Source organism: Letharia lupina (genome assembly GCF_014066315.1).
Source record: "Letharia lupina isolate WasteWater1 chromosome Unknown contig_5, whole genome shotgun sequence".
NCBI classification, from domain to species: domain Eukaryota; kingdom Fungi; phylum Ascomycota; class Lecanoromycetes; order Lecanorales; family Parmeliaceae; genus Letharia; species Letharia lupina.
In genome coordinates this window covers 78,283-106,267 of record NW_023502974.1, presented here as the reverse complement: position 1 = coordinate 106,267, position 27,985 = coordinate 78,283, and the positions used below count along the sequence as shown (strand labels likewise).

Sequence of the window (27,985 nt, the reverse complement as noted above, 5' to 3'; positions counted from 1 at the left end):
GGAAGTTCGTGCCAAACCTGACGGATCTTAAACTCGGGAACATGACAACCGGCATGCTCATCCCTCTCGTGCCTCTCGACGTTTCAAGTTCACATAGACATCCACGCTCTTTGCCCAAAATGAACGTGTCTGCAAGGACTGCTCTTAGATTTCTCCTTTTCTTTTCTTTTCTGTTTGAGCCTGAATGATCATATGTAAGAAAACTGGGGCTGGAAATTCTGGCATCTATGCGACGGTTTCGACGCCATCGTGAGCAAGAAGGAAGATACAGCACACGAGCTTCTAGGGATCAGAATTACAAAAAAGGGGTATCTAGCTTACACCACCGCCGCAGTCATTTATTCATTCATTCATTCGTTCATTCCTCCTTGTCGAGCACGTCTCCTATCTTCTCCTTCCCGCCCTGGCTGTTCACGTAGCTGAGGTAGCAGTTCCAGCCTGTAGAGACACGCACGCGTTAGCACTTGTCTTCCCTTCCCTATTCCCTTTCATTCCACCGAGGGGATGAACGATCGATTGACCGATTGATTGACAGATTGAACGCCCCCACTCACCCAAACTAACCACATTCACCACCAAGACGCGGTGCTCCAGCGGCACGAACCGGAAGTTCACCGCCTGCACCGCCGGCCACACCATCCAGTTCTTCTTCAACGCCTCCCAGTACGTCCCCCGCAGCTTCTCGCCCGGGTCCGTCCCCTCCATCACGGCCATCGACGACAGGAAGCAGAACAGGTTCGTCGACGCGAACACCGTCTGGTCCGTCAGCACGCGCGCGCCGATGGTCAGGTTCGGCGCCGTGGGGAAATTGATCCGGCGCGCGAGGAAGGAGAACCAGGTCGTGGCGGCGGGGCCGAAGACGGCTGTTTGGTTTCGGGCCGGTTGTCAGTTTGCTGGGGGGTGGATGGGGGGAAAAAGGGGGAAGGGGGGGGGATGTACCGCCGCCGTATAGGGCCATTCGTCCTGTGCGGGCGAGGTTGTGCTTGGAGGGCCCGACGCGCTCAACCGCTTGCTGCGCCATCACATCGCCCGTTGCGAAGAGTACCTGCTCGCCGTACGTCTTCCGGTTAGTAAATGCAGAAGCTGTGGCGATACATGATATGATTGGACAGGATCGGGGCAACTGACGGCTGTGGTGATGCTCTGTGTGAGTAGGGGCCGGCGGGCGAGCTTGGTTTGGTACCTGCGATTCCGAGACATTTAGTGATTGTGTCTTTGTCGTAAGGTTGGGGGGACGAAGGGAAAGGGGAGTGGTACCATCGTAACATTGTTGAAGGCTGGTTGTGTACGGGTTACTCGTACAGTGTGGGCGAAGCTGTTAATGGGGGGGGATATGTATGTACAGGAAGATATGCTGAGGTTGAGAGTCGGAAACAGGGTCAGGATGGAACTCAGGATTCGACCGAATAGACACGGATGGTAGGACGCTAAGCGATCTGACAGCGCGCCAATCGGCGTGGGCCGCTTCTCAGAAACAAGATTCAGGGTCCAATCGTTGAAGACCCTGAGATTCGATGCATTATCATTGTTTATCGAGAGATACAAAACCAGCCGTCCAATCGCAAAGGCATGGTATAATGTGTTGATACGTTCTATTACCACATTCGCCTATCCTACATATCTAAAGTAGGCTATTAATAATAGCAGCGCCCGCGGCTTTCTAGAAGTGAAGGCGCAAGATCAAAGAGTAACGAAGCAGCCATCCAAGACGTCCTTCCGGCAGTCTGAAACGCCTTTATGGTGCTGCAATGGTCCAGCGCAAGAATCCGATGAGGCTCGCAGGCCAATGACAGCTGATGAAAAGGAGAAGTTGGGTGTGCCATGTGATTTTTTTGGGAAAATGCGTGCAACCGAAAGACATGGCAATCAAGTGTTCTTTTTGGTTCCGCCAACCGTCACTCCAACCCCAACACCAACAGCGACCCCAATGATAATGACGATGAGCACTGGGAAGCGTTAGAATTAACCCTGAGAGCAATTGGAGGTACAGCGAAGATAGACTCACCAACAATCCAGAAGCAGATCCACTTCTTTCTCCTCGCAGATCTTGCCTTGACGACAGCTCCATCGAGGTGTTTATTTCCTTGGTCCAGATTGACCACCGTATTCTCCGTCTTCTCTTCTGTGTTCTGTATAGCGGGCTCTTGCGTAATGACTGCGGCTTCCATGTCCTGGAAGAGCTGGGCGAGCTCCATCATCTGCCGCTCAATCTTTTGAATGGCCTCGTGTCTGCCTTGAACGGCGCGCAGTGCTGATTGTGATTGACCGCGTCGGTTTTGAGACAGTAGCTGAGAAGGGGATTAGCGGAGTGTTGGAGTTGATACAATAGAATAGAATAGCATACAGCTTGGCTGAACACCTGGTTATTCGAGGTATCCTGGATAGCCTCTTGAACCTCCTGATCGCTGGCATCTGGTCTGACGATACGGTACTGCCGTTCCATTTGGGCGGATAATTTGTGCCGGAAGTCTTTTTCCACCATTTGATACTCATTGATGGCACTCTTCAACTTGCGGTCCACCAACCCAACTTGCGGCTTGTTCCTTGGGTCTCCAGACTCCTTTTGTGACTTGATCGTCTTGATACGAGCTGCGAAGCTGCGGTACAGTGTCATCGTGTCGGAGCTTAGCGAGTCGAGCTCGCGATTGGTCTGAGTACCTTGACTCGCGTCTGGGTCATCGATGGCTCGCTGCTGGAGGAAGCGAAGGCGTTCGAGATTCCGTTGGATGGAGTCAATGCCCCGGTCGATGTCTCGGCATTCGTTCAAGATCGCATTGGGATCTCGGCTGGGTTGCGCTCCGTATGCACCGGCTTGCCCATTCATGGGTGTCATCTCGACATCATTTCCTCCAACTAGTGACCATTAATTCTCGTCCCAACACTGTCCTCAGCATTGACCTTACCGTAGCCGCCGCCGGTCGCACCCGCACCGGCTGGGTAGGTAGAGCTGCCGCCATTCGTTGTCTGAGCTTGACCGTATCGAGTATCGTAGCCTCCCTGTTGCTGTCGCCCTCCATAGGCTTGTTGTGGCGCAGCGGGTTGTGAAGCGTAGGGGTTGCTTGCTTGTTGGGCGTATGGGTTACTGGACTCTTGGTCGTAGCGACCTTCTTGCTGCTCGTATCGGTTTCCTGTCTGCTCGTAGGGATTGGCTTGGCCGTAGCCGCCTCCGCCTCCATTGCTGTAACCACCGTATTGCTGTTGAGGATCACCGGTCAGCACCTGCAGGTTGAAAGTCATTGCAGCGAATCTACTCCCTCAGCGACAGTGTATGTTCGGAGCAGGATTGACCGTTGCGTAATTGATGGAGGAGTAGAAGATGCTTACAGCCATTGCACAGCTCGCTCGGAGTGTTGAGAACAGAAGCCCCTAATTCGCGAGCTTCGGACCACGTATCGAGAGTGTGGCCTGGGGGTCCGATGAATATTCGATCGAGGTTTGGAGAAGAGCAGAAGACGGTTGTAAATTGTGTTCTGAATTGATGCCTGATGTTGTTCGTTGAAAAATGTAGAAGTTGCTGACTGAGATGGCAGAATATGCGTGAGAGAGACCCAGTTTTGGATCCAACTTGTCCTTACCTAAAATGGATTAGCTTTTTCAGGATGCGATTTCGCTCAATTTACCAGAGGTCGTCCTCATTTCTGCTATACCTTACATTTATACCAACGATTTACGACTGCGCACAAAGGCCAGCCTGTGTTGAGGCTGTTCGGCATGTATTGCTTCTTTGAAACTACGATATGCTCGGTTCAAGCCCTCCTTGGGTGCCTAGCAGAGGACTTGCTCGCTCCACGTCTACCTGCTGCGCCTTTGTCTACTATTCTTAGCAGATCCAGCATCTCTCAATTCCTACAACATGGAATATCACAAGACTGCGAAAAGTGAGAGGAATAGGGATTCAGGCTTCCTTGTGCAAACATTGGCCCTGAATTGACAATGAGTGCTGCCTTGAATTGCAGCCTTTTCGGGCAAGCTGTCAAAAAAGTCCGCAGTCTGGGACGTCGATTCCATTTCTCTTTGCGCCGCGATTGCGATTTTTATCCAGAGTTGCGCAACTTTGAATCTAGAACAGCGACATAATTCATCGTTAATGCTCATGCCGCCGCATTGTTTAGGATCTGTACCTTTTCCAACGCCACTCCCCTTGGGTCCTCACCTGCACTCCAATGATCCAGCAGCGGTCTGTGTGTATTCATGGCTATCCGAACCCTTTTCCAATATGCAGTGTTTGATCCTCTTCTGCTACTCAAACAACCGTCAAAACTCCCGTCCCCACCACCAACCTAGCCTGCACAACATCAAAATCCATATCCAAGGACTGATAATGCGTCACAAACTGCGCAATGGCCCTGATTGCCTCCTTCCACATTCCCCAAGTCATGCTAGGACCCGGATGCGGTAGCAGTCTCACATCAACAGAACCATACTGCCGTTCCCGCCACCCCACGACCTCCTCCGAAGCATGTGTCGTTACGTCCCTCGCGGCGCTCTGCAGTGAACTGTAAACATCGTAATCGGCGATGATCTGGGCGCCGTAGTCGTTAAACTTGAGGATTTGGGAGGAGCTGGCTGGTCTGCAGTAGCAAGGGTTCGGTGGTTTTATACTGCGGCACGTAAGTTTTCTCTTATTCCATATACGATCGAGCATCAGTTGCACCTTTCCAGCTCCTTTGAGGAGTTCAGGAGAAATTCATGCGTCACATTGAAAGTCTCGCTGCTGAACAGCGCTGGGGAGGATGTCGGAAGACGAAGTGATGTTGTGAGGACGGGAGCACACAGCTGAAGATGCGCAGTGAAGTAAACACATTTTGCCACCTGCATCGAGACGGTGTGCACAATCAAAGGATTTAGGAAATGAAACCGGCTGTTGCAAGATTTTGGCATACCTTCCTTCCCCTTTGGTCGCATCGCCTCTGTGAGAGTTTGCGCCTAGCGCCTGTTTGTTGCCAGCGAGCTATACATCCGTCGCCATGATGGGATACTGTCATTGTTATGCAAAGTCGCCTTCTCCCGGAGCTATACGTGATCTAGTCTAAAGCTGGCTCGTAAAGCCAAAGAATCGGCTTACGGCCTTGAGATCTGTAAACAAACCAGATATTGTCAGCGTCGAGGGACCGTTCTTACACATGAAAGAAGGCAGAAATCTCACAGCATGAGGACAACCACAAGATTGAGATACGGCTTCTGAGAAGTTGCTTGCTGCTTTTCTGCACTTGAAGAGCTTGCGACATGGGTATCTGAACCACTGATCTATCGTCGCCTCGTCGTCATGGGTGGAGAAAGAGGCAATTGGGCAGATCCGTTTAGATTGCAATTCCTTTTGCTTTGAGCCTTGAGACTCGGGAAGCTCAACGTCACGTAAAGATCAAAGGGTTTGGGCCTATGACACTCTTGCAGATCGGGAAAATCTGGCTTGGAATCTCTGAACGCTTCGGCTGGACCTCTCAGCTTGGTATTGTGTTCGGCTTTCATGCACAAAGAACTATTAGGTCTTGGTAAAAGGCCTTGAACACGCTCCAACTTCTTCGGCCGATTTTTGTCTTCTTCTTGTGTCATCGCGGCATTACGTTGCTTGTTTGCGCCCAGGCTTGAACGGCTAGAATACGCCAGAGGCAGGGCCGTCTCGACTCTTTGAGATGAGCAGTAGTAGCTGTGCTAGTCGCCGCTAAATCAGACAACGGCGCCGCAAGCAGAGGAGCGTTGGACGACATGAAACGGCGAGATAAGGTCTCTCGGCAGAACACAGAGCAATAAACGACCAGGAACAGGCTTATATAGTGCATCAAATAGCTGAGAGATCCCGGCAGCGCGACCGATCTTATGTAAAAGACCACCAATCATTGGCTAAAAATCCGCAATTTCCAGCCGATTGAGGTCCACAGGAGCTGGAATAAAAAATAACCTGTCCGCTCTGGCCTTGCTACTGAGGGATTGGCAGTCTCATCGAGCACCAAAGCTTGTCTTTCAACAGCAAAACTTTCCATGTCACAATTTCTTTTCTTGAGCAGACCTGACATTTTGTAGCACCAAAATTGATCGTAAACTTTGTTAGTCAAAAATCACTGCGTTGCAAAGAAAGTAGTTTTGGTGATGTTCAGGATAGGTATAGTAACTAATGACATAGAAGCAGAGCTTGGGTTCTATCTTTTCGCCGCAGGACATTACCTTGAAATCGCTCAGAATAATTTGATAGGGACAGCAGGGACTTCAAGTTCACCTGGTCTTATTTCCGGCAGTGGAATACTTTAAAAACACTAAACACGAGATGCAGCGCTAATTGCGGGCCGTTTTAATGGCCCTTCGGATACTGAGCCTCAGCCTCAGACGAAACCTCTGTACCTTAGATATTTCGTTTGGCCTCACTGCCCGGTGCAGTCTCTTGTTCTCTTCTATTCCTGGTCACACCCATACTCTCTTCACCATCTTGAACTACCTTGACACCGTTGGCGTATTCAGTCCAAAGGCTAGATTCACCGAGGCCTCAGCGCCGTCTAGACCTCACGTCTCTCAACACTGACTTCTACTCACTTCTTCCGCCTCCCGCATTCTACCCCCTGCCATGTCCAAACCCGTCACTGCGTCTGCCACACTCAAGTCTAGCTCGCCCGTCCCCCTCGACACCATCCCAATCTCACCTGCAAACGAGAACGCCGACCCGAACATGACTTCGGAAGACGGAGCCACCACAAGCAATGGCGCTGCGAAGTCGGGAGACGAGCAAGTCACCGTCTTTCATGATCCAGAGAACTTCAACGTCAAACATCCCCTGATGCATGAGTGGACTCTTTGGTTCACTAAGCCACCGAGTGGGAAGGTAATACCGGCCACCTGTGAGAGCTTGACTGTGTATCCAGTGCTGACGATGCAAAGGGCGACAACTGGAACGATCTACTTAAGGAAGTTGTCACCTTTGATTCTGTGGAAGAGTTCTGGGGCGTCTACGTGAGTCTACAGCTCGGCTCCCGCTACCACCTTCCGATACAGCACTCGCTGACCTCAATCCTCCTCTACGCAGAATAACATCACTCCTACTTCCGAGCTCGCGCTGAAGTCAGACTACCATCTTTTCAAAAAAGGCATCCGCCCAGAGTGGGAGGACCCTCAAAATAAGCACGGAGGCAGGTTTTCGCTCAACCTATTGTACATCCTAGGCTGATGCTTGCTGTTACAGGGAAATGGAGCTACCAATTCAAGGGTGGGTATACAGATACCAGACCCCCCCTTCCCGACAGATGTGCTGACCAAGCCTCCCCCAGACAAACGTAGCGCCCCCATCGACGAACTCTGGCTCCATGTGATGCTCGCAGCCATCGGCGAAACCCTCGAGAACAGCGACGATGACGGCGAGGTCATGGGTGTGGTGGTCAACGTACGCAAGGGCTTCTACCGTGTTGGGCTATGGACCAAGACGGTCGGAAAGAGCGTGCCAGGAGGTGGAGAGGGAGACGTTGCCGGGGGTAAAGGTCGGAGCCCGGAGAAGAGCAAGGATGTCCTGCTTGGTCTGGGGAAGAAGTTCAAAGAGGTCTTGAAGTTGAAGGATGCGGAGGTCGTGGAGTTTTCGGGGCACACGGAGAGTGCGCATAGCGGTAGCACGAGGGCGAAGGCGAAGCACACGGTCTGATGGATGTGGTGGTGTCGGAATTCGAGAAAAAAAATAGCATGATATTACGGCTTCTGGCGAGCGGCTTCGAGCATATGCTAGGCGGCCATGAAGACGAAAAGCAGCTCATTGAGGATCATGATAGCGATTTGAGCATGTACTGTGCTCCTAGCCTAGACTAAATACTTTGCAAAACCAATACCCTTCTGAAGCATCTGCCAATCAAATGAGAGTGGCCTGAGGCATCAACATTCGCCTGCTTCCGTCTCAGAAGAGCGGGAAGGTCGTCGACGAGGGTTTTTTCGACGCCGCACACAACGTCGATGATGGGGAATCGACTTAGCCAATAGACTGTGAAACTGGATCTAGAGGTCTCCTTTGAGCGTATTATAGAGATGCACTCTATGGGAAATATGGACATCAAATGCTTCATTCCTCCATTTGGGACATCCACCAGGGTGCTCTTCCCCTTATAACCCGCAGTATTTCACCTTCTCACGATTACAAGGCCGGCACCTAGCCGTTTCAAAGGGCCTGCTGCTATTGAGGAACTATCTGTGTACGCTTTGAAGAGCCCGGAAGCTCCTGCGGATGGATGGAAGGCCACGCAATGTTGACAGTGTCTCAATCCTTTTTGTGGATCTCATTCACATTCGAGGCATACGGTGCACGTCCGACTCCGAAATCCGTCGGCGTTCGATAGTCTGTTGAACCGAGCGGCTTGCGGGCATGGTTTGGAGGCAGAGGCCAGCGCGTGGAGGTTATGCCGTTCTACCAAACGCATGGAATTGTACATGAGCAATATACATCTTGTGCTCGACATTCATACTCAGGGTTCATGCGGCTGTTGTAGGACGCCAGCGGGCGTTGCCCCATGTCGAATTTCCATGCAAGTATTCCTAGCGCGTCGGGGCTTTCTTTCATTGCGTCCATGTGCCTGTCTATGACAAACCAGTCGCAGGGGCAGGAGGCCGCCAAAGAGAGTAGCGGCGGAAAATCATGGTCGAGAGCGAGAGAGGAGAGGAGGGCTGGTGACAATGTGGGTGAGGAGGATAAGCTATGAGGAGTCATCCTCTTTCTCTGTCAGCTGGTTCTTTTTTTCTGTAGAGCCCACAATTAGCGATAACCTAGAGCATGAGGTGAGAAACCCTACCTAAGCAAAATGGTGGTGCAAAACGAGTCCAGCGGGTTCAGCTGATTACATCGGAATGGCTTCTCAGCTGATCCCTCGCTGTCCCCTTGTTCCACTGGCTCTGAGAGATCGGAAAAGAGCTGAGACTCCCTGGTCGAAAGCGAACTGAGGATCTAGTTCTCGATTGCTCTCCGAGGCCCGCTTAGCACCAATGATGTCGAGCGCAAGGTGGCAGAATCCAGCGCGCAGGAGCTAGTCATTGATAGAGGACTGCATGAGGTTGTTCGTTACTGCCTGCCTGAAAGCGCCCAGGTAGCCATTGTCCAACGCAGCGAGGTCGCCCGCCTTTAGATTGAGCTTGTTGTCGAGCGCGGAAGCGTTGTCGTCTTTGCACCATTGCGCCGCTGCTTCGTATGCCGACCCTGCTTTTGGCTTGTCCCATAGCTCTTGGTATAGCTCGGCTAGGAGTTGCTTTTGCGGCGCTGCTCTTCGGAAAGTGCCTTTGAAAGAATAGTGGCGGATAGCTTGGAGCTTGGGAGAGACATTTGGGATCGCGTAGTGATGAGCATCTCACAAGCCGCCAGGGTCTGAGATGACGAAGGAGATCTTGCTCATAAAAAAGGTATTGGTTACTTTGGCTACCAGGAGAAAGATCGAATGGAGGATATCGGTTTGCCGTTTTGAAAAAAAAAAGTGGAGAATACTATGGGATTGTACGAGAGAAGATGGTTTGAAAGGCTTTTGGTGGTCCAGGAGGTTGCGATGCCCAATCACGTGATGGAACCATTAGGACCGGGGCCCATGTCATTGGTATCGGATCCAGTATCTTGGATACAATAGAGAAGTGGGCATGTCCTTGTGTCCGAGCCGAGAGAATCAATATGTGTCAAGTGTGGACCAGCCAAGATCCCGTGGCAAGAAATCATCGAGTGCTCCGAACTCTTACATGGCATGGGAATGTCAACCAGCCTATACGAACTGAAGAGAGATGAGCCCCTGGAAATACGCAGCCAGGCTTTTGGCACAGGATCATTAAATATATTGCGCACGGTCAAAGGCTTGTGTCACGGAGAGTTGGTCATGCATCATGATGCGACTGGGTGGGACACTCGGGCTGATGCTGGAACGTGGGTTCGAACCCATTGAGGAAGCTGCTTAACAGGCCAAAGCAAGAAGCATCAACAGGGAGTTCAGACAGACATTGGAAGAAATGGCTGAGTCGTCCTAACTTAGAATATCAGATCCATCGAGTGAAGTTTGAATTTGGTAGGACAAACCGCGCGAAGCTCTTCGAAGAATTCGCCCGATACAATGCACGGTTGAGAGAACTGCTCGATACGAATGACCAGTCAGCAGCACTCAAGCAGTCTCGCCAACATATTAAGAACTCAGTTGTCAAGAAAATACTGTGGAAAATCTGGCGGCATGCTGCAAGTCTTCACGACCTCTTGGGTCAGGCTTGGTGCTGTCAATGCAAGCATTTGCATCGCGCTTGTCTATTCTTACACCATGAGATAAATGTTGAGCGTATCGAGTTTAGTATTTGCTTCCTATACGCTCCGAACCCGGTCGCTGATCGTTGCCCATGGAGCTGGAAAGAGGTGAATGTTCAGCATATCAACCACGACATGTCAGAACCAAACATGTCCTTAGTGGTACCTCGGAACTCTATCCCACAACCACCGGTAATAAGAACGTCATTTAAATCTTCAATGCGAATTCCTAGTCTCTCACCACTACCCTCTCGTCCGAAAGTCAGCTGGACCAACCCAACGCCTCCCGCAGCAGACTCGACACAACAAACCACCGGGCCCACAGTGATTACAGACCTTTGCTCCACTGTAGCTACCTGTGACCCCGCTAGCAATATCTTCGGACTCCTGGAGGGCGACGAGAGCTCGTATATCCTTCAGCGAGGAGCAAAGACGAAACCGCCCGGACAAGCATATCAAACGGTGTCACCAGTGTCTCTCGAGAGCCTGTCGAACAGAAGCTCTGGTTTCCTTTTGGACCGTCGGCAACGATATCGAATTGCCTACACCCTCGCATCATCTCACCTGCAGCTATATCCCTCGCCATGGCTACACTCGCACTGGAGCAAAAAAGACATCGTCTTCAACATCGATCCTCAAGACGCCCATTCCGTCCAACTCGACCAACCGTACATGCTGCACGCTGTCTCCACTCAAGCCGCCCCATCGCCCTCCTCATCGTACGCTTCGAGCGACCGCTCCTTACCTACCCTGGGAATCTTGCTCATCGAACTCTGTTTCGGCACCGCGCTCGAAGACCACGCAATGAGGCAAGAGTTCCACACTTCGGGTGGGCAGCAGACCGCGAATCCGGATCTGGCGGCCGCGCTGGATCTGGCCGTCGCGCTGGAGTGGTCGCAGTCTGTGTGCGGGGAGGCGGGCGAGACGTACGCCGACGCCGTGAATTGGTGCTTGAGAGGACGGTTTGCGGGCGCCAAGGACGACGGGTGGCGAGAGGAGCTGTTCGCGAATGTGGTGAGGCCGCTGCGGTTTTGTCATGAGCAGTTGCATGCGATGGGTGGGGAGGACTGGCTCAAGTCTAGTTCCTAGGCGGCAGGTTGCCCCTGTTATGGATGTGCAGGTATTATTCTATGCCAGGATCAATAGCATGATCTATCCCACCAGTGTTTTGCGTCTGCTATGCTAGAGTAGTTGCTCCGTACTCTACATCAGAGCAACCCCATGCAATCGTCCATGAGCCTGCACGACCATGCACGACAAATCAAACCCGCAGTGCAGAAGCTTTGTTGAATTTGGAACCCGTCCTCTCAAATGCGAGCTTGTCGGACGCTGCCTGCTCGACCTTGCATGGTCCTTCGAATCCTTCATGATTCACTAGCCTCGAATATGTTGACTCACCGCCCGCACGGAATCCGAGATCGCGCTCGTGGTCGAGTCGATCAGAAAATTTTCATTTCGGCACCGGTGCGCGAATCGTGGAATTCAATCTCGATGAGCTGGCGAGACGGCGGATGGGATGGCGTGGTCGATAGGATTGGCGTCGTCTTGATGTATGATGCGGACGGGTATCTTGGCGACGGGGGTGTATGGCGAGATGGCGGGTGGGATGAGAGGCTGTTTGGTGCTGGTCGTGTTGGGTCGTTTTTGTTGGAGACTTTCAGGTATAGTCAGCAGCACTTTCGTGGGGTCCGGGGGAACGAAGATTGTAGGTCTTGACATCAGCGACATGGAATGCTAAAACATACCACCCATACTACGACTACGGGTAGTCAAAGACTGGCCCAACCTCCTTCTCTTCGCGAAATCTCAGGAGAAAAAGCTGGGGACGCGCAGGCTTACACTTGTCCACCATGGTGGTAAGCAGATATGATGCGGAGGAGCCAGCCACTCCGAAGCCGCCTTTTTCATTGCGAATGTAATCTAGTGATTCTCTCCCCCAACACCTCATAGCAGGCATCTCGCAAGAGCCCTTCGACATCGGCGTCACGATGCACGATGACGCAACCTCCGGCAAATCCATGGAGATGGAGACGGAGGAGTCGTTGGAGCTGGGGTGCTCGGTGGCGGTGATGGCGGCGTTGAATACTTATATTAAAGGTATCACCTACCTACCCGCTGTCTTGTCTTCAATGGTTTGAAAGGGTGCATGGGCTGATGTGTGGATCGCAAAGGTGATTCGGGCGTATTTCTTAGGGATTGTCAGATTCCGGAGGAGCCCGTCAATGAGTATGCGCGTGATCCGGTGATGGCGGGAAAGCTATGGGAGCTGAGTAAGGAGCTTGTGGGGTCGAAGGTTGAGATTTGAGGAGGGTAGCTGATAAGGGTAGCTGTCATGCGAATGGATGGAAGATATGCGAAAAGATATGGGGCGACATGCTACTCCTTGAAGCAAAGACTGTCACTAATCCGTAGCAAGCGCGACTCAATATGTCTTGGCAGATTGGCGATGAAAGGATAGCGTAAAGATCCGAATTGTACAAGAAGCGAACCATCTACTAATCCGAAAAGCTGCTGCGTTAAGCTTGATCTCCAAATATCTCCTTGACCAGGCTTTTCTTATTGACTTGAGAATTGTTAGCGTGAACGAGCAAAGCGGATGAGAGTACATACTCTTGCCCATGGCATTTTTAGGCAACTCTTCTACCGCCTTTAACTCCTGTGGTATCTTGTAATTGGCCAGCTTGTCCTTCAGCGCTCTTCTCATGTCCATGACACCCCAAGTCTTGCCTCCTTTCCCAGTCTGGGCGTGTGCTGGATCGAGGACGACAACTGCTGCTACTTTCTGGCCCCATTGCTCGGAGGCGACGCCAACAACGGCAGCCTCGGAGATCTGAGGTCTGGAGGATCATCAGCCTAAGATGAAGTGAGGCATGGTAAGTTCGATTGCGACTCACAATGACAAAAGCTCCCTCTCAATCTCCAAAGCGCTGACCTTTTCTCCACCACTCTTAATGATATCCGTGCTCTTCCTCCCTCGTATGAAATACATCGGGCCCTTCGCCCAGCCCTGTCCACTTTGCCCCGCACCATCCACGATTTTTCTCGTCGCAATATCGCCAGTCTTGAACCATTTGCCGCCGCCATCATCTGATGCCACAAACTCTTCGGAAGTCGCCTTCTCGTTGCGCCAGTATTCTTCGAAGACGGTAGGACCTCGGAGTTGTATCTCTCCTTCTGTTTCTTTTCCGTTCTCGTCAACTTCATGTCCGAGGGGGACGACCTCATTGGTTTCGCTGTCCACTAGTCGGACTTGGACGGAGGGTAACGGCCATCCAACGCTGCCGTCCACTCGGTCCCGGAAGTCCAAACCGCAGCTCAAAGCCATACCAACTTCAGTCATGCCATAGCGCTCAAGCAAGACGTTGCCGCCGCTTAACTCTGTCCACGACTTCTTCGTAGGCGTTGGTAGTGCCGCGGATCCAGAGATGTTGAGGCGTAGATTCTCCGGCAATAAAGCCTTCTTAACAGCTTCCTGCAAAGGTACGGCGAGCTTGTCGAATGAGGAGAGGAAGCGATTGTATATTGTAGGGACAACTGTCAGGAACGTGATGGGTTTCTTGTTCTTGTCTGGCATGAACGGCGCGGCTAGGCGCTCCCAGACCGCATCGACGTTGAAAGGGAACATGAATTCGATAGTTGAGCCGGCAAAGAGGGGTGTGAGGAGGGCGTTGACGGTGCCATGGATATGATGAAGGGGGAGGACGTGGAGAAGGTGATCGCGTGAGGTGTATTGCCAGGCTTTGTGGAGTGATTCGGCTTGGGCTGTGAGGACCTTTTCCGGAAGAAGGACGCCTTTCTGTGGATGTGTCAGCGGCAATCTTTGGGTGTATGATGAACGTATATACCGGACGACTGGTCGTTCCTGAAGTGTACAGCATCATGCCGCCTTTGGTCAGGGGTAAGGGCACCAGCTGGACCTCATCTTCCCCATTGCCAGTAAGCCTCTTCTCGACGACATTGAGGACTGGTTTTCTTGGTAGGTGCTCTAGGCCCTCCTTGAGGACTTCTTCCGCCTTCTCTTGAAACTTCCCGGATGAAAGTAGTGTCACCGCCTCGCTGTTCTCCAGTATGTACCTGAGCTCGCTCGCTGGGAAGCCTGAGGAAAGTGGAACGGCGATGCTGTCGCATGCCAGTATGGAAAGGAGGGTCACTGTCTCGGTTTAGCTACTGAGCTGAGCATAGATGCAGCTTTTGCTCGCACCTACATAATCGTAGCCATTTTCCACTAGGAAAGCGACCCTTTGACCTCCTCTTGATTCGCCCTCGGCCGACGCGGACTTCAATTGGTTGTACAGGGTGACCTTGGCGCCTTCAACATCTTTGAGTAGCTCGCCATATGTGAATCTTCTTTCTGATCTTGAATGTATTATAGCAGTACTTTTGGGATCATGGCTTGCGATTGCTCGGAAGATGGGTAGGTCTGGGAAAGTTGACGCCATTCGGAGATGCTGAGTCCTCGGGAGGCTTCTTCGAATAGATGGGAAGATTGATGTTGATGAGTTTTGAGAGTGGAGGCGTTGGAGAAGACGGATGAGCATGATTCCCGAGCTGGCAGATGAGTGATCATGCTATATTGAGCGTGCATTATCGGGAGGATTTATTTGCACGAGGCCGACATCTGGGAATTGGAGTGGGGCGACGTCGGCAAATCAATTGGTTCGCGGAGAAGTTTCCGCTAATCTTAGCGCCCCTCTAGCGGCCTATCTTTTTTCCATGATCATTTTAGAAATCATATATATTATTTTTTATAGTATCAATTTCAAAAACAAGGAGTCATTGGCCGATTGAATTGATTCCACAAAGCTCATGAGTCTCCGTGGCACGAAGGAAAATCAGCTTGGAGAGGAGGGGGAGCAAAGCACCAAGGATTCGATCCGTGAAGATACCGTGGTGACAGCACATTTTTTACTAGGCATTAGCATCTCGATATTGGGAAAGAGCATGTCATTTTTGCTCCCTGCTTTCTTCATTGTTGTTAAAGGTTCTGTCCTAGAAAGTCGAGGATGGATGGACGTTACCTGTGATTCTATACCAACATTTTCACTCAGTGTTGAAGAGTGAAAGCCCTCCATTGGTCCTATTCCAACCCATAGCACATCACTACCCAGTGCTCTCCACGCCAGCAGGCCCTTTTATGAATAGCTTGGCGCTCATTGGAACCGTGAATGAAGGCAGCGGGCCATCATGGCCATCATAACCAAGGTTCTGAATGCGCTTCCGTGTCGGCCAACTCGATTTGGAAACCACGGTAATCACCTCCCATGACTTTTCGCCCCGGCAGGCATCCATTCCCTCTCCATAGCCACGACGTCGGCAGCTTGCCTACCACCTCGGCCATTTGAGTGGGCGTCGTGCACCCTCAATGACATCTGTGAGTCTCGTTACAATACAACCTGCGAGCGATGGTGGCCCATGCTTGAAATTTATGTTCTTATGAGGAAGAAGCACGAGCCACTCGAACCGAATCGGATGCGCGATATGATTCTCCCCTTCAGCAATGCAGAGATACAATTACGCAGATGATGAAGGATTCTCTCTAGTGGCCCAGGACAAATTGGACTAACTTTCCATTAAGGGAATCTACTTGCAGTGTTTCTCGTGTTTAGAACCCAAAATCAAGCACACTACCCTCAGTATCGTGCATGGTGTTCGTGTGGCATTGTTGTAAAATGTCGTCTCACTAACAATTCACAAGAATCGATGGAGTACCGTCCATACTACCGTCCATACTACCGTCCATACTACCGTAGCACTGGGAGGCCATTGCGCTGATGGATTCTGCAGACTGAAGTGTGAGCCTCTGCGATGCCGCGCCACGGCTAGTCCCTTTTCCCATCACGGACAGCCTCAGCAACCCCACAAATGGTTAATTTGCCTAGTTAATCACATGCCGAGTGGCCCATCATGCGTCTTATATCTAAGCCAAACCCGAATTGTTTTCGAACATTGCAGAAGCTCGTTTTCGGTTTCCATTCTTGCGTGGATCCTGCACCTACGACTCCGGTGACAGTGAGATCTCAGCCAATTCGATCATCTGATGCACAGGATTAGACGGAACTACCTACTCGGTGCCTCGTCGTGGAGAGTCAGGATCAACCATCTCCATCAGTTGACTCCTAATCCTAATTCTGAATTTACTTTATCGATACTTCGCAATCAAGGCATTGCGTCCCTGAGTGGTCCAGCTACCTGAGTAGCAGCTTCTTCTCTCCGCCACTAGCTATTGCAGGAGTTTTAAGTCTCCGGCCGCCGCATGCGGGGGTCATCAAAGCATCACTCAACAAGGCATAGCGAGGTTTGGCCCTTTTTCGACTTCATACCGTATGCATTTGCCAGCCGTCTTCCTAAGCTGCCTAGCGAACCCAGTCTTAAGGCACCTTGTCGTCAGTACTTCCCGGACTTCGAGACAATACAGTAGCGCAGGTGGGATGTCAGTGCGTGCGATCGATGGTCACCGGAAAGAGACCGTTGTGGTTGGCTCGCATCAGTATCCAAGCTTTGTCATGCATGCGCCTCCCCCGCCGGTGGCTTCTTTTTGCGAACCCGTTCTTATTGAAAATGGAATTTTCCCATGCATATCACCATCAACTTCTCCCAATCGGCTCTTCGGTACGTGGCGCATCCCGCTGTGACCTTCACTAGCTGGGATATGTCAAGCGGATGGATGGACCCTTGACTGACTGAGTAAACTCCCTCTGATAATACCCAATCATTCTTCAGATCGAAGCAGTCAAGACCAATCAAGATCTTCTCTCCCTAACTCTATTCTTCTCTCCACCGTTGTCCGCCTGTTATTACCATTTACATATCGTAGATCCTTTTAGATCATGTTGCTGCAGGGGTCAGAACCTATCCCGTTCAACTCATCGATGGTTTACGACTCCACGAAGGACTCGACTCATGCCAGATGCATGAAAAAGACTGATATGCGTTAAGACCATTCTCAGTTTCAGTCAACGAGTCCTTTCACACGACGAACCACGCAGCGCAGAGTAAAGCAGTCCTGTTCGCTGGCCGCTGCATCATTCTTCGCGGAGCGCCAAGATGCATACGGATAGTTTCTATTCATAGCGTCCGGTGTACCCCATGCATGCACGTTCCTGGATTGTGGAGACGCCACGCTTTCACAGGATAGGTAGAAAGGGTTTCAATCTCTCCTTGACCTCTTGCGACGTTAAGCTTCTGACAAGCTTCTGGGACACGATTTGTGAAGGGTTGCCCTCATCGTTATTGGCGGAGAGGTTCTCCCAACAGCGGCGTATGACGATATGATGCAGGCCTCCTCACTTGGCATGAGTTCCCCCACAGCAGTTCACTTCGAGGCTCTCGGCGCCCTTAGAACAATCTACTACCATAACAGCGGCTTCCGTTGATTGAATGCATCCTTGGAGTCTCTCGATCGATTCCTGTCGACAAGAGGAGCACCGCCCCATCTGCTTTAACAATCAAATTACGGCACCAGTGCCGAACAGTCTTGCATGCATAAGCTCAGCTCTGTGTCTCAGGTGGAATCCTCTTCTCCTCTTCGAGCGCAAACGGACCGGCGAACATGGGCACCCTTGACCATGGACCTGGAACGGACGCTCACAAGATCGAGCGCCTGAGGTTGTGGCTTGCTGCAACATCGCATAGGAAGGGTCTCCGATGTGCTGATCTGCGTCATCGCACATGAGATTTTCTCCTCGTCGGCTTGCTCCTCTCTTCTTCCTACATCTGGCTGGTCCCGAGCTTGCCGGATATCTATAATAAGGCCATTTCCCTCCACACTCTATTCCCCCAATCATTCTCTACATCGATCAACAAAGCATTAACATCAACAAGAGACTCATTCACCAAACGTCCATAACCCTCAAAATCTTCAAGCCTTCCGACCACCACCAAAATGCAGCCCAAAACCATGCTCAGCGTCCTCTCCATCGCCATCGCCGCGTCCGCCCGTCCCAGTCCCCAAACCTCGACCTCGTCCTGCACTGCGAACCAGCAGGAAGGATGCTGCTCCAGCATCGCCGCCAACGGCACCGGCTTCGGCTGCATCTTTTCAAGTACGGTTCATGAATTCCCCGCCACATGAGAAATGGTCCCAGCTGACTGGATTGATCTGAGCAGCTTTGAACCCCCTCGACCCAACGTGCACCTCTGGTCAGACGTTGGCGTGCTGTAATGCTCCTCAGGTTGGTCATGTGTTTTTGTCGTTGTTGAGCATGTAGTATTGTGGCTGACCTTGTTCTCCCAGACGGGACTCGTTAATATCGAGTGCATCCCAATCACCATTACTCTATAGACGAATTTTGCTCAATTATGCAGCTTTCTGTGCTTGCCAGTAAAAGCGCAGTGTTTGTGGACAGACACGGGCAGGATCTTTGGAGCTCTAGCCCCCACAAAAGCATCTTCTGGTGGCGTTCTTGAAGTGTTCTGTTATACATAGAGCTTAGTTCAGGCAATGTGATTAATCTTTACTCGCCGCTGAGATGTATGAATCATCAACTCCCGTCTCATATCCTTTTGTGACAGTAACCGGTCTATCATCTTGTTTCGATCGATATAGTACATAGAAATCGTTGCTCGCTTTAAGTAGACCCACGCACTTTACGACCCAAACCGCAATGGTTCCCCAGCATCGAACTCTCGCATCACTCGAGCATAACAACCCCTCTCCCTCCAAGCCGTCACTTCCGCCTCTCTCCCGATGCTGCAATGTTGCCACCAGTCGTCACTCGTTCGTCCACGCTTCCACGCAGACCTGTTCTGCAACGTGTAGCGCGGAGACCGAGCGTGCGAGTACGATGGCAAACCCAGCGCAAGGTGACTGACTGAGTGACTGCTAAACCCAAGTACGAAGTGCGCGGATGTTGCTGCTGCTGTGGCGCTTAGACGCTTTGGAGCCCGGCTTGATGGGAAGGGGGGGAGGACTGCTGGCGGAGAGTATTTTGGTGGAGGTATGAGTGATCATGGAGTTTGCTTGCGTTGCGCAACGGCGAGGATTTTGGTTGGGGGTTAGAGAGGGCTGGATTTGGCTCCTGGCTCCGTGGGCGGCGTTCACGCGTCTCTCACGTCGGGGTTTGCATCGTTCTCCTTGTCCCCTCGTTTACGTACTGGCTCTGTGCGTCGTCTCGCGACTTTAAGAGAGTTGCTGACCTGATTGATGGTTATAGTTGTCGGCAAACACATCAGGCGGTTCGCTCCGCACGATGCTAAGACTGGTGCTGCCTGTGGGTTCGCTATAGACTATACCGAAGTGATCTCCATGGATTCTGCATTTGTCGAGGCGACGCCAGATGCGGGCGCCACGGATCCAGTTGCTGAGTTGATGTATAAGACGACATCGGTGGGAAGTATCTAGAACAGACTGAGACCGAGAGACGGGCAACAGACTTCCATCTTTGATCGGCATAGCGGAGAATTCGATGCCACCAGGAGTTGAAAGTCAAATCTTGGTTGATCGTCCACTCATCGCTGCACGCGGCAACCGTTTTGGACCGAAGACTTCACCAACCAGCTCGTACAGCTTTTCGATCGTGGATGAAAGATAGCACTGGCCTTTCTCTCCAAAACATTCTGGCCGAGAAGGCACCATGCTTCAACGTCATGGAAAGCCATATCTCAAATATAGACCTATCACGGAAATCGTCTTGCCAGCTGGCTCCGACCTTAGCAAGTGCAGCGCCGGCTGGCTTACTTCCATCACTTCATTTCGTTGCCACCGCTCGAATTTGCGAATCGAGCTCTACCTCGGGGAATGCTTCGATAAAAACGAGGGTTGGTTGGTGTCAAAATTGCAACATCTCTCGAGGTGCCGCTGTCAGCGCTGTGTTGTGCTGTGTTGCTCTTCGGTATCCTCATTCTGGCTGATTGGCGGAGGGCGTCGGAGATGTGAAGCAACCGCTTGCGACCTCGCTTTCCTTTTATGTGCGAGCTTGATGGAGTTGTAACAGCTAAAGTGCATATATTGTTATGTTATGGCGGTTCCGGTCTTTGGCGATATTAGATTTCGTGTAGTCGAGACTCACGGGTAGGAGTGTACGTTTGCATGAGGCGAATTGACTACCCATACTGAAGGTAGTATCGGTCCTCAATGCAATTCCTCTGAACGCAAGAGACTTGTTGCTTGCCAATCTACAACTCTTCTCTGAGCTTGGATTGTGTGGGGATAGGTCGCCCCGGCCTCGTAATGTCTCACTGTAATTCAACGGCACCAAGCAGCGGACTTGTTTTGGGGGAAGGGGGAGGGGTTTACTATTTTTTGGGCAAATTCGCTAATATTGTTTGCAACTTCGTTTACTGCCTACTGGCCAATGGAGGGATCTACAGCCGGTCCTTAGCGCGACACAAATCCCTACACTGCCGGTCTCTCCGCCTCTCCTCGCTGTATCATTCCCTGTTATGCCATGTTTCTCGACGAATAATGGCCATCAGCGTCCCTGAATGAATGAATTCAACAGATGCTAGCCCATGGTTCCACGCATCACGGTAATCAAGCACTGTCCCAAGTTGACACAGTAGTCTGAAAATCGAGATCACAAGATATCTCGTTCCCTTGAAGCAACGTCCTGGGATCGAAATGATGGGCCATAAACAGCTCGTGGAGGACTCGCAGCCTCGTTCTGATTCGCGAGGAAAACAGCGGAAGAGGCTAGTAGGAGACTAGACTATCGCAAGAGAATAATTCGATGATATGGCAACCTGGGCACATGGGAAAGCGAGCACCAGAATGCATTTGTTTCAGCGCACTTCGGGTATTGATATTAGAAATCGGATATCTGCGCATTTTTCTGGAGTCGGACCGACCCGGCAGTCTCGGAGTCTTTTTTGTTCTGTTGCTCCTCATCCTAGAAATTTCTACAGACTTAGTATGATGTCCGACATCGTAGGTACGGCTTGGACGGTTTGACAATGGCGTGACATATATTCAATTTATCGTAACACGTCCTAAAAAGATTGCTAGAAATCCTGCCGGGAGGAGCCATCTAGGTTCATCCGTCATTAAACGTAATGTCATGAATGCAAGGATATCCTGGCAGCTAGGTTAGCCAGCGGATCAAGAGCTACAGGTCAGTATCTTCGAAGAAGCGTGAAAGCCTTCTGATCGCCGATGATCTTCTAAGATTATGAGCAACTGGACCAACATAACACCATAGCTCAGATAACGGGTGCGACTCGGCTTGTGCGGCCCAAGTCAGAGGGCAGAATCCTTCGGAATCCTTCCAAATGCACGTTTGCCATTATGAGTACCATGGGTAGCCAATATTAGCTGCTGACATCCGATGGCGTCGCTGTGGAAGAGCCTCCAACTAGCGGCCGGTGCCGGCACAAGGACCTGGTCCTGAGATGTCTTGAACTTTCGCACTGCGGATGGGGTTCGATTTGAGGAAATTGTGCGTGCAGATAACGCTCAGATCCCGTGCTCAAATGACAGGTCAAGCCATGCTGGTTACTTTTCGCATCTTTGTGCTTCTGATTCTCGATGTCCACAGCTAGCGCTCTTGGTGAACGGATCTTGACAGATCTGGGGGTCGAGCTTTTGTTTATTGCTCCTGTGGGCTCGCTTGTTCCTGCTGCGATGCGCTAAGGCTTCGTCGGAAAAAAGTCCGAAGAGAGGCTTCAGATTGGTCGTTAAGGTACTGCGTACATTCCCAAGATGACTTTCAGTATTTCTCGCATGTGAGAGTCTGTCTGGGAATTTGTGAAACATTTCCAAAGCTCGCATAGATGCAACCCCAGATATTGCAATATTGGCAATTACCGGAAATATTCATTCGCCACATGTCAGACGGTCGACGCATGCACGTTCCCATTTGCCCATGGCTGGTTGGTTGTCTTGGTGGACCCAGGTATGGAGAGAGAACGCCTTTGCTTGCTACGATGACAAGCTGAGCCTGTCAATTACGGCTCTGATGCCCGAAAATCCACTCTCGCGTAGGAATTCAGCTTTAGTGTTTCAAAATTCCATAGGTTATGCTTCTCTGTTCAGAGTAAGAACGCCTAGTCGACAAAGAAACCCTTCTGAGGGGGAAAAGCTTAGGCGGTGGCGTAAGCCTCATCGGACAAATCTCCGGGGTCAGATTTGAGCGCTTGCGTGCCAAGTGCTTGAGCGTTGGGGTAAGGCTATACGCGCACGGCGCTTCAATCGAACGGTGAAAAGCGCGCGTCGGTGTCTTGCCGTTGAACCAAAATTCGAGTTCGTTCGGGTACTAGATACTTTGAAACATGTCTCTGCAAAATGGGACTGGAGCGCAAAAAGTCATCGCGAAGGCCGTACTCGCGATCTCTTTGCCTGCTTGGCGATTGACACGACTGACCTCAGCCTTCTACGATCAGTATATATGCTGTGCAATGCATTTTTGAAAAGTCAAACCATTTATACATACCTAAAATTTCTGTCTCGAATATGCATCGCTCAACCGCTTCCATCCTCAGAACAGTCTTTACTGCTACCCTCTTCCAATGCTTTGTCAATGGACAACAGCTTATCGGCAGCATCTTGCACTCTGGAGTTGAGGGTGATGGGATGGTTTTGGTGACCGTGGAGAACAACGGCACGAGCAATTACTCAGTCGAGGCAAGGAACAACCTTTTCGACACGAATTCTCCTTATGAGCCGATGAACGTGTCGAGTCTTGCAGGTACACAAGTCCAGCTCGTCGGTGCCGAGTATCCGTACGGGCTATTGACCGATGCATCCTTCGTCCAATTGCCAGCCGGAGCAATATGGCAACGAGAGCTCAACATCACGGCGTACATGCCTACGGACATGACCATTACCAAGCCTACCGCATCATGTTATTACGTGACATTCCCCGACGGCTTTTGGGCCATCGACACAACTGGCATGCCATCAGGAGAAAATTTGGCCACGGAATTCCTCACCCCGGGTGCGAGTCGACTCGTAGACTTGTACATCGCCTCGAATATACTGCATCTCAACGTCACCGCGGTACCTGGGAGTGGCGCGACTCTGACTGCTACGACAGCGGCGATCCCTCAACAACCAGCAGCAACCGAGATTGTGGGTTCACAGACGATCGGTATCGCTTCTAGTGAAACGATTGGGACGAGCATTGATCAGTACGACAATATCCTTGGAGGCTGATACATCTCGTCACAATGGGTTGCAATGTTGAAGTACCGGTTCCCAAACCCGAAGGATCTTGCACGCACAAAACTCTCGTCATGGCAGAGCAGATAGTGGAGGACAGAAGAGTTTGGAACACGGGGGACTAGCATTGCTGCAGAGTACATTTCTTTGCGAAGAACAGGACGAGGCCGTCAACGATGTACATACGCCATTTGTGAATTTGGAGATACCCGATAGAACGCTTGGTTTCAAAGGCTGGCGTATCGGTGTATGTGTTCCAAGAGAGACAAATTTGGGTAACGACACTAGAGATCTGCATTTAGTGGAAAGGCACATAATGGAGGCTATTCTGGTATCAAAAGTTTAAGTAATCTCATTGATAAAACCGCAATCAACGCGATCACCTCGGAGATTGTCAGGCCTGACCATCGTAAATCATGTTCAACCGAGTGAGCAAGGAGCAGTATGCGCACATGTCAGCGTCCACGTGAGTGTGGTCAGATCTGGAGTCATCCCCACATCAGGTGCCGGCCATGATTGGCTTCTGTGGTCCATTCCGGCCAAGCGTTGCGTCCACTGCCAGTGAATGTGGATTGGGTATCCTGGGTTCAGAACCCGCGAAAAAGCGCGCCGATGGATGAGGTACTCAATTACTCGTCCTTCCGGAAAAAGTGCGAAAGGACGGAATACGTAGTTGACGAAAGTGTTACCGTGTTGCCGTGGTCCTGTAAGTTGCTTGAACGAATGACAGACGGACACTAGCCAACTGTATTTGGTGCGCAAGAATCGAGAACTCTGGGGTAATCGCCCCTGCCAGAGCTGTCTTGGCAATCGAAGAACCTCTCTGTACCATGACCTCGGCGTTAGATCCGTGAGCAAGCCTGTCAGAAGGCTCCAGTCCGGCGATCCAAGCGCAGATTGGGGTGTTCTGGCACAGACGGCTTCTTGAGCCGCTTTGGTAATTGGTGATCCTGGCCGGTCCGAACCTCCAGACCCATGTCCGATCCCACAGGCTTACTGGTGGGTTAGTATGCTTGTTATATCGCTTGGCTTTGAGAGTTGCGATCCTCGAGTTTTGCTGGAGCTACGACGAATGATGAGCGAGGCGCTATCTGGGGGCCAGCTCCCATCCTCCATTGCTGTACAATCCGGGGGAATGCACCCGCATTGATGGTGGTTCTGAAAATCAAACAACTTCAAGAATAGCACTCCCAAAGCTAGTTGTCGTCCAGGAAGTTCGTCTCTTGAGGCTTGGGTTTGAACTTCCTCGTGTGCTGAGTTTGGACTCCCTGGTTCTTGTGCAGCAGAACCGGTTTCCATTTCACGTTGACTTGGTTCTAGGCATGAGAATCGTGTACAATCTTAGCCTTATTGCACTACAGATTTGTGCTGGTCTTTACCGACCCAGATTCTCTGGGAGACCGGAGTAGAAAGTGAACTGGCTTTCATCAGCGACACATTTGACATGATGTTGGGCTGAATAGTCTCCAGTTTATGTGAAAGCTCGTTCCACACTCTTGTTTGGGTTTTTTCACGTTTTACTCCCGTGACTAATTGAGCAGGTCCGTAAACCTCGTATTGATTTATTCGGTAATGTTGGGGCATGGCGACACGAATTCTACGACCTGACAATTGCTGAGACACTGCCCGTGCTGTTCCACTCCAGCTTGTGATGCATGAACCAGAGCCCGGCTACCGTGCTCTATTTTTCTGGGGAAAACAAGTCCCATCACCGCTGCCACAGTCTTTACCTCGCGTGTCAACGTGGAGTGACAGAAATCAGAGCTCAGGATTTTGATAATGTGACAGCTGAGTGACAGCTTTTTTTGGTAAGCTTCGCGAGTTCGCGAACGTAGTATATGTCGAGAAGCGTGGACACCACGAACCTTTTCCGCGGACTTGATCTGCCTACCTGTCTGGCATCCTTGCAGTGCGCTTGTCGTTCAACGCCTTGAAGGTACTGGGGCTGTTTCTTCCCGGGAAATTTGTCCAGGCAAATTCTTCCGAGCTCACAATGGCCAAGGCGCACCGTTAGATTACTTGGCGACATCATGTAGTTTCATTGAGTTCGTAATCAGTGCTAACGGCACAACGTTGACCGCTATAGTGATTTCGTTGCCCTCCATTTCGGCATAGTCCATGGTCAACAGGCTAGCATCCCTCAACACAGCGTCGAGTCGCTTCAGGCCTGGTTTCAATTTCACCAAAGTCCTGATGAATTCGTGACTAGCAAGGTCAAGCTGCCACGTCCCCGCCACGCGTTTTCGATCCTTCGTGTCTTTGATGGACTCCATGGCAGCTTCGCCCTTACCAAATCTTTCACTGCTAGTATGACCTTATTTGCGTCGAGCCGCGCGAAAAGGCTGGCTGCTTCAGAGCCTAGACCTCTTCATCTGCTCTGTCATTGCACAACCCTCCGCCTTTACTGTTTTGGCGAAGCGTTTATTGGCTCCAGTGACAATGATCATCTGCTGGAATCACTTCGTACTGGGTACGACAGTATAGCGAACAATTGATGGGAATGAAAGTTATATATGTGGGACATCATGATAGCCTACTTAAGTGACTGGGAATGGGGCATAAACAAAGTATGAGTGAAGGAAGGCGCTGACTGGTGGGTTAGATAAGCCGCGCCAAGCTGGAAAAACGTTCCTCCGAGCACTGTCATCCTAGCTTCTTGGCCTCCTTCGGTGGTCGTCTTGACTCACCATTGAAGCAAGAAGCGATGCTATCGATCAGATGAGTGGCAATATCATGTACGCCGGGGCTTCAAGGAACGGCGCTGGCATGTCAGTCATTCAGTCAGTGGAAGCAGAGGTAGGTACACCGAGGGCATGTATGAAAGGCATGATGGGCTGAGGGTGCTCTTCTATTCTACTGGGCTATCAGCCTATTCTTCTGGTGTCCCAGCCTAGACACCCTTTCCCATTCCTCAGACCTCCTCCTATCCAATCCATCTACCATTTTCCATGTTGCAGCCCAGATTCGACACAGTCAGGCAGTAACGGTAAGGTTAAAGCTACGCTGCATCAAGCTCGGCAGCTCAAAATCTGTATCCTTGCATCGATGGAGTTGCACGTTTTGCAAATATTGGTCACTGAACCACTCGAAGGATTCTCCGTGCACCACAAAGTTCGTCAGGCTCAGATTAACTATGTGAAATTCCTTGAGGACCTCCGTCTTAGTCTTGCCCTGCGCGACTTCTCGCATTGTCGGCTTGCATTGCGCATACTCCTGAGCTTCGGCAATGGCCTTCTTGTCCAAGGGTCCTGCTTCTCCTGCCATTTCTAACGCCAGATCTATTAATTGAGGGTTCAGCCACACCACGAGCCAAATGTACGACTGATACGACTGCATCATGCCGGTGATCTTCAGGGACCGCAGTTCTCGGTAGAGGCACAGCGGTGAAAGGTCTTGAGGCGGGAATATGTCGACCCCACTTTCGGGTCGAAGGAGGTCGATCTCGAGGTAATGCTTGTTGTGGTCCATCCGTATCAATTGGTCCTTGGAGAAGGTCACGAGAGATGAGCAGTGCTCTTTGACATTGCGATAAGGTGAGACCATGACGACTGGGGAGTCGGCCGTGAGGGTGCACTCGGAACCACTGTTTAACCGTGATTTTTGACTGAATTCTCCAGGCTGAGGCGTGGCTGGTGTGAACGTAACAGACGGGCCCTGGGGTTTAGATCTTGCGGCGTCGCTAGCTGGCTGGGTCACTACAGCCTTCTCGGGGCGCTTCACGAAAAGTTCATGTGAGCCGAGGGCTCCCTCACCCTTTTCAAGCTCTGACTTGGTCTTGTCGCGACGTCTCCACATTGTGTTCGATGTTCGTTTGATCGTGAAGGATGGCCGGAATAATTGTGAAGATGTTTGCTGTGACAAGCAAGTGTTCTGCGGATGAGTGCATACGTGAGTCGTGTGTCCCGATCTGATCTACAGTGTCACCTGGTTAAAGAGCCACCTGTCACCCTCCTCACCCCGTCCGTGCCGTAGGGCTGCCTACGAATACATTGAAGGTTTGGGACACTTCCCACAATGCATGCTTCTTCACATATAGAAACCTCTCTCACCCTTGATGCAGCGCTTCACAAAGAATACATCTTGTAGGGTTCTTGTGGCAATGATCCCTAAGATGCGCCCTGTTTCTTTGACTCTCTACAGGAAGCGAAGGAAGTAAAGCTACCTCACTCTGGACAAACGAGCCCTCGTTCGCCTCTCTCCCATATGCTCAGAAGCCTCTAAGGTCATAAGGCTAGCCATGTCTTTTGGGCCGTCTGAATGCCTTTTATTACGTTTTGCTGCCCGAAGTGGTCTTTGTTCGGATATGTTAACACCTTTTGTCTCAATTCAAGCTGTCTCATACCTTGCAAGCTCCATGCGGTCACGCGCGTGCGGTCTCTGTCCATATCTTGGACTCGAATTCAAATAAGCCGGCTGATTGATGTTTGACTCTGGTTACCTTTCACGACGGGGAAAGTGTGTGTTTCGCTGAAAGCAGCGGCTGTTGCCTACGTGTCTCACTCTGCGCTCCTACGCCAAGGAATGTGGGCAACTTTGCCTTTGTTTAAAATCTACCAGAATTTGTCGCATGCAGTAATCAAGACTTTTTGCAGGTGCCCCGCCAAAGGAGTAACACCTGGCGCATGACAGCCTTACTACTGGAACTCATTGCTCCCACAATACTTGCTCTA

The 27,985-nt window shown here is 51.1% G+C and overlaps 9 protein-coding genes across 9 annotated transcripts; 3 read left to right on the top strand and 6 right to left on the bottom strand.

Moving 5' to 3' along the window:
• Positions 1-358: 358 nt before the first annotated feature.
• On the bottom strand, positions 359-1,268 carry HO133_008285 (uncharacterized protein; the record flags this gene model as incomplete). The annotated part of the gene is made up of 5 exons (XM_037299152.1): positions 359-438; positions 555-863; positions 940-1,045; positions 1,129-1,183; positions 1,258-1,268. 5 exons carry the CDS (start codon positions 1,266-1,268, stop codon positions 359-361), a joined length of 561 nt encoding a protein of 186 aa, XP_037155153.1.
• Positions 1,269-1,866: 598 nt separating this feature from the next.
• On the bottom strand, positions 1,867-3,237 carry HO133_008284 (uncharacterized protein; the record flags this gene model as incomplete). Its single annotated transcript, XM_037299151.1, has 4 exons — positions 1,867-1,946; positions 2,006-2,288; positions 2,345-2,853; positions 2,904-3,237. The coding sequence occupies 4 exons, from the start codon at positions 3,235-3,237 to the stop codon at positions 1,867-1,869; spliced, it is 1,206 nt and encodes a 401-aa protein (XP_037155152.1).
• Positions 3,238-4,243: 1,006 nt separating this feature from the next.
• Positions 4,244-4,818, bottom strand: HO133_008283 (uncharacterized protein; the record flags this gene model as incomplete). Its single annotated transcript, XM_037299150.1, has 2 exons — positions 4,244-4,571; positions 4,655-4,818. The coding sequence occupies 2 exons, from the start codon at positions 4,816-4,818 to the stop codon at positions 4,244-4,246; spliced, it is 492 nt and encodes a 163-aa protein (XP_037155151.1).
• A 1,738-nt stretch (positions 4,819-6,556) lies between these two features.
• On the top strand, positions 6,557-7,618 carry HO133_008282 (uncharacterized protein; the record flags this gene model as incomplete). The annotated part of the gene is made up of 5 exons (XM_037299149.1): positions 6,557-6,811; positions 6,868-6,939; positions 7,013-7,115; positions 7,169-7,192; positions 7,254-7,618. 5 exons carry the CDS (start codon positions 6,557-6,559, stop codon positions 7,616-7,618), a joined length of 819 nt encoding a protein of 272 aa, XP_037155150.1.
• Positions 7,619-8,981: 1,363 nt separating this feature from the next.
• Positions 8,982-9,537, bottom strand: HO133_008281 (uncharacterized protein; the record flags this gene model as incomplete). Its single annotated transcript, XM_037299148.1, has 2 exons — positions 8,982-9,229; positions 9,447-9,537. The coding sequence occupies 2 exons, from the start codon at positions 9,535-9,537 to the stop codon at positions 8,982-8,984; spliced, it is 339 nt and encodes a 112-aa protein (XP_037155149.1).
• An 835-nt stretch (positions 9,538-10,372) lies between these two features.
• Positions 10,373-11,311, top strand: HO133_008280 (uncharacterized protein; the record flags this gene model as incomplete). The annotated part of the gene is made up of 1 exon (XM_037299147.1): positions 10,373-11,311. The coding sequence occupies one exon, from the start codon at positions 10,373-10,375 to the stop codon at positions 11,309-11,311; it is 939 nt and encodes a 312-aa protein (XP_037155148.1).
• A 1,427-nt stretch (positions 11,312-12,738) lies between these two features.
• Positions 12,739-14,661, bottom strand: HO133_008279 (uncharacterized protein; the record flags this gene model as incomplete). The annotated part of the gene is made up of 5 exons (XM_037299146.1): positions 12,739-12,785; positions 12,833-13,059; positions 13,117-14,018; positions 14,068-14,372; positions 14,424-14,661. The coding sequence occupies 5 exons, from the start codon at positions 14,659-14,661 to the stop codon at positions 12,739-12,741; spliced, it is 1,719 nt and encodes a 572-aa protein (XP_037155147.1).
• Positions 14,662-22,426: 7,765 nt separating this feature from the next.
• Positions 22,427-23,309, top strand: HO133_008278 (uncharacterized protein; the record flags this gene model as incomplete). The annotated part of the gene is made up of 2 exons (XM_037299145.1): positions 22,427-22,474; positions 22,686-23,309. The coding sequence occupies 2 exons, from the start codon at positions 22,427-22,429 to the stop codon at positions 23,307-23,309; spliced, it is 672 nt and encodes a 223-aa protein (XP_037155146.1).
• A 2,021-nt stretch (positions 23,310-25,330) lies between these two features.
• On the bottom strand, positions 25,331-27,110 carry HO133_008277 (uncharacterized protein; the record flags this gene model as incomplete). Its single annotated transcript, XM_037299144.1, has 2 exons — positions 25,331-25,629; positions 26,318-27,110. 2 exons carry the CDS (start codon positions 27,108-27,110, stop codon positions 25,331-25,333), a joined length of 1,092 nt encoding a protein of 363 aa, XP_037155145.1.
• Between the last annotated feature and the right edge of the window lie 875 nt (positions 27,111-27,985).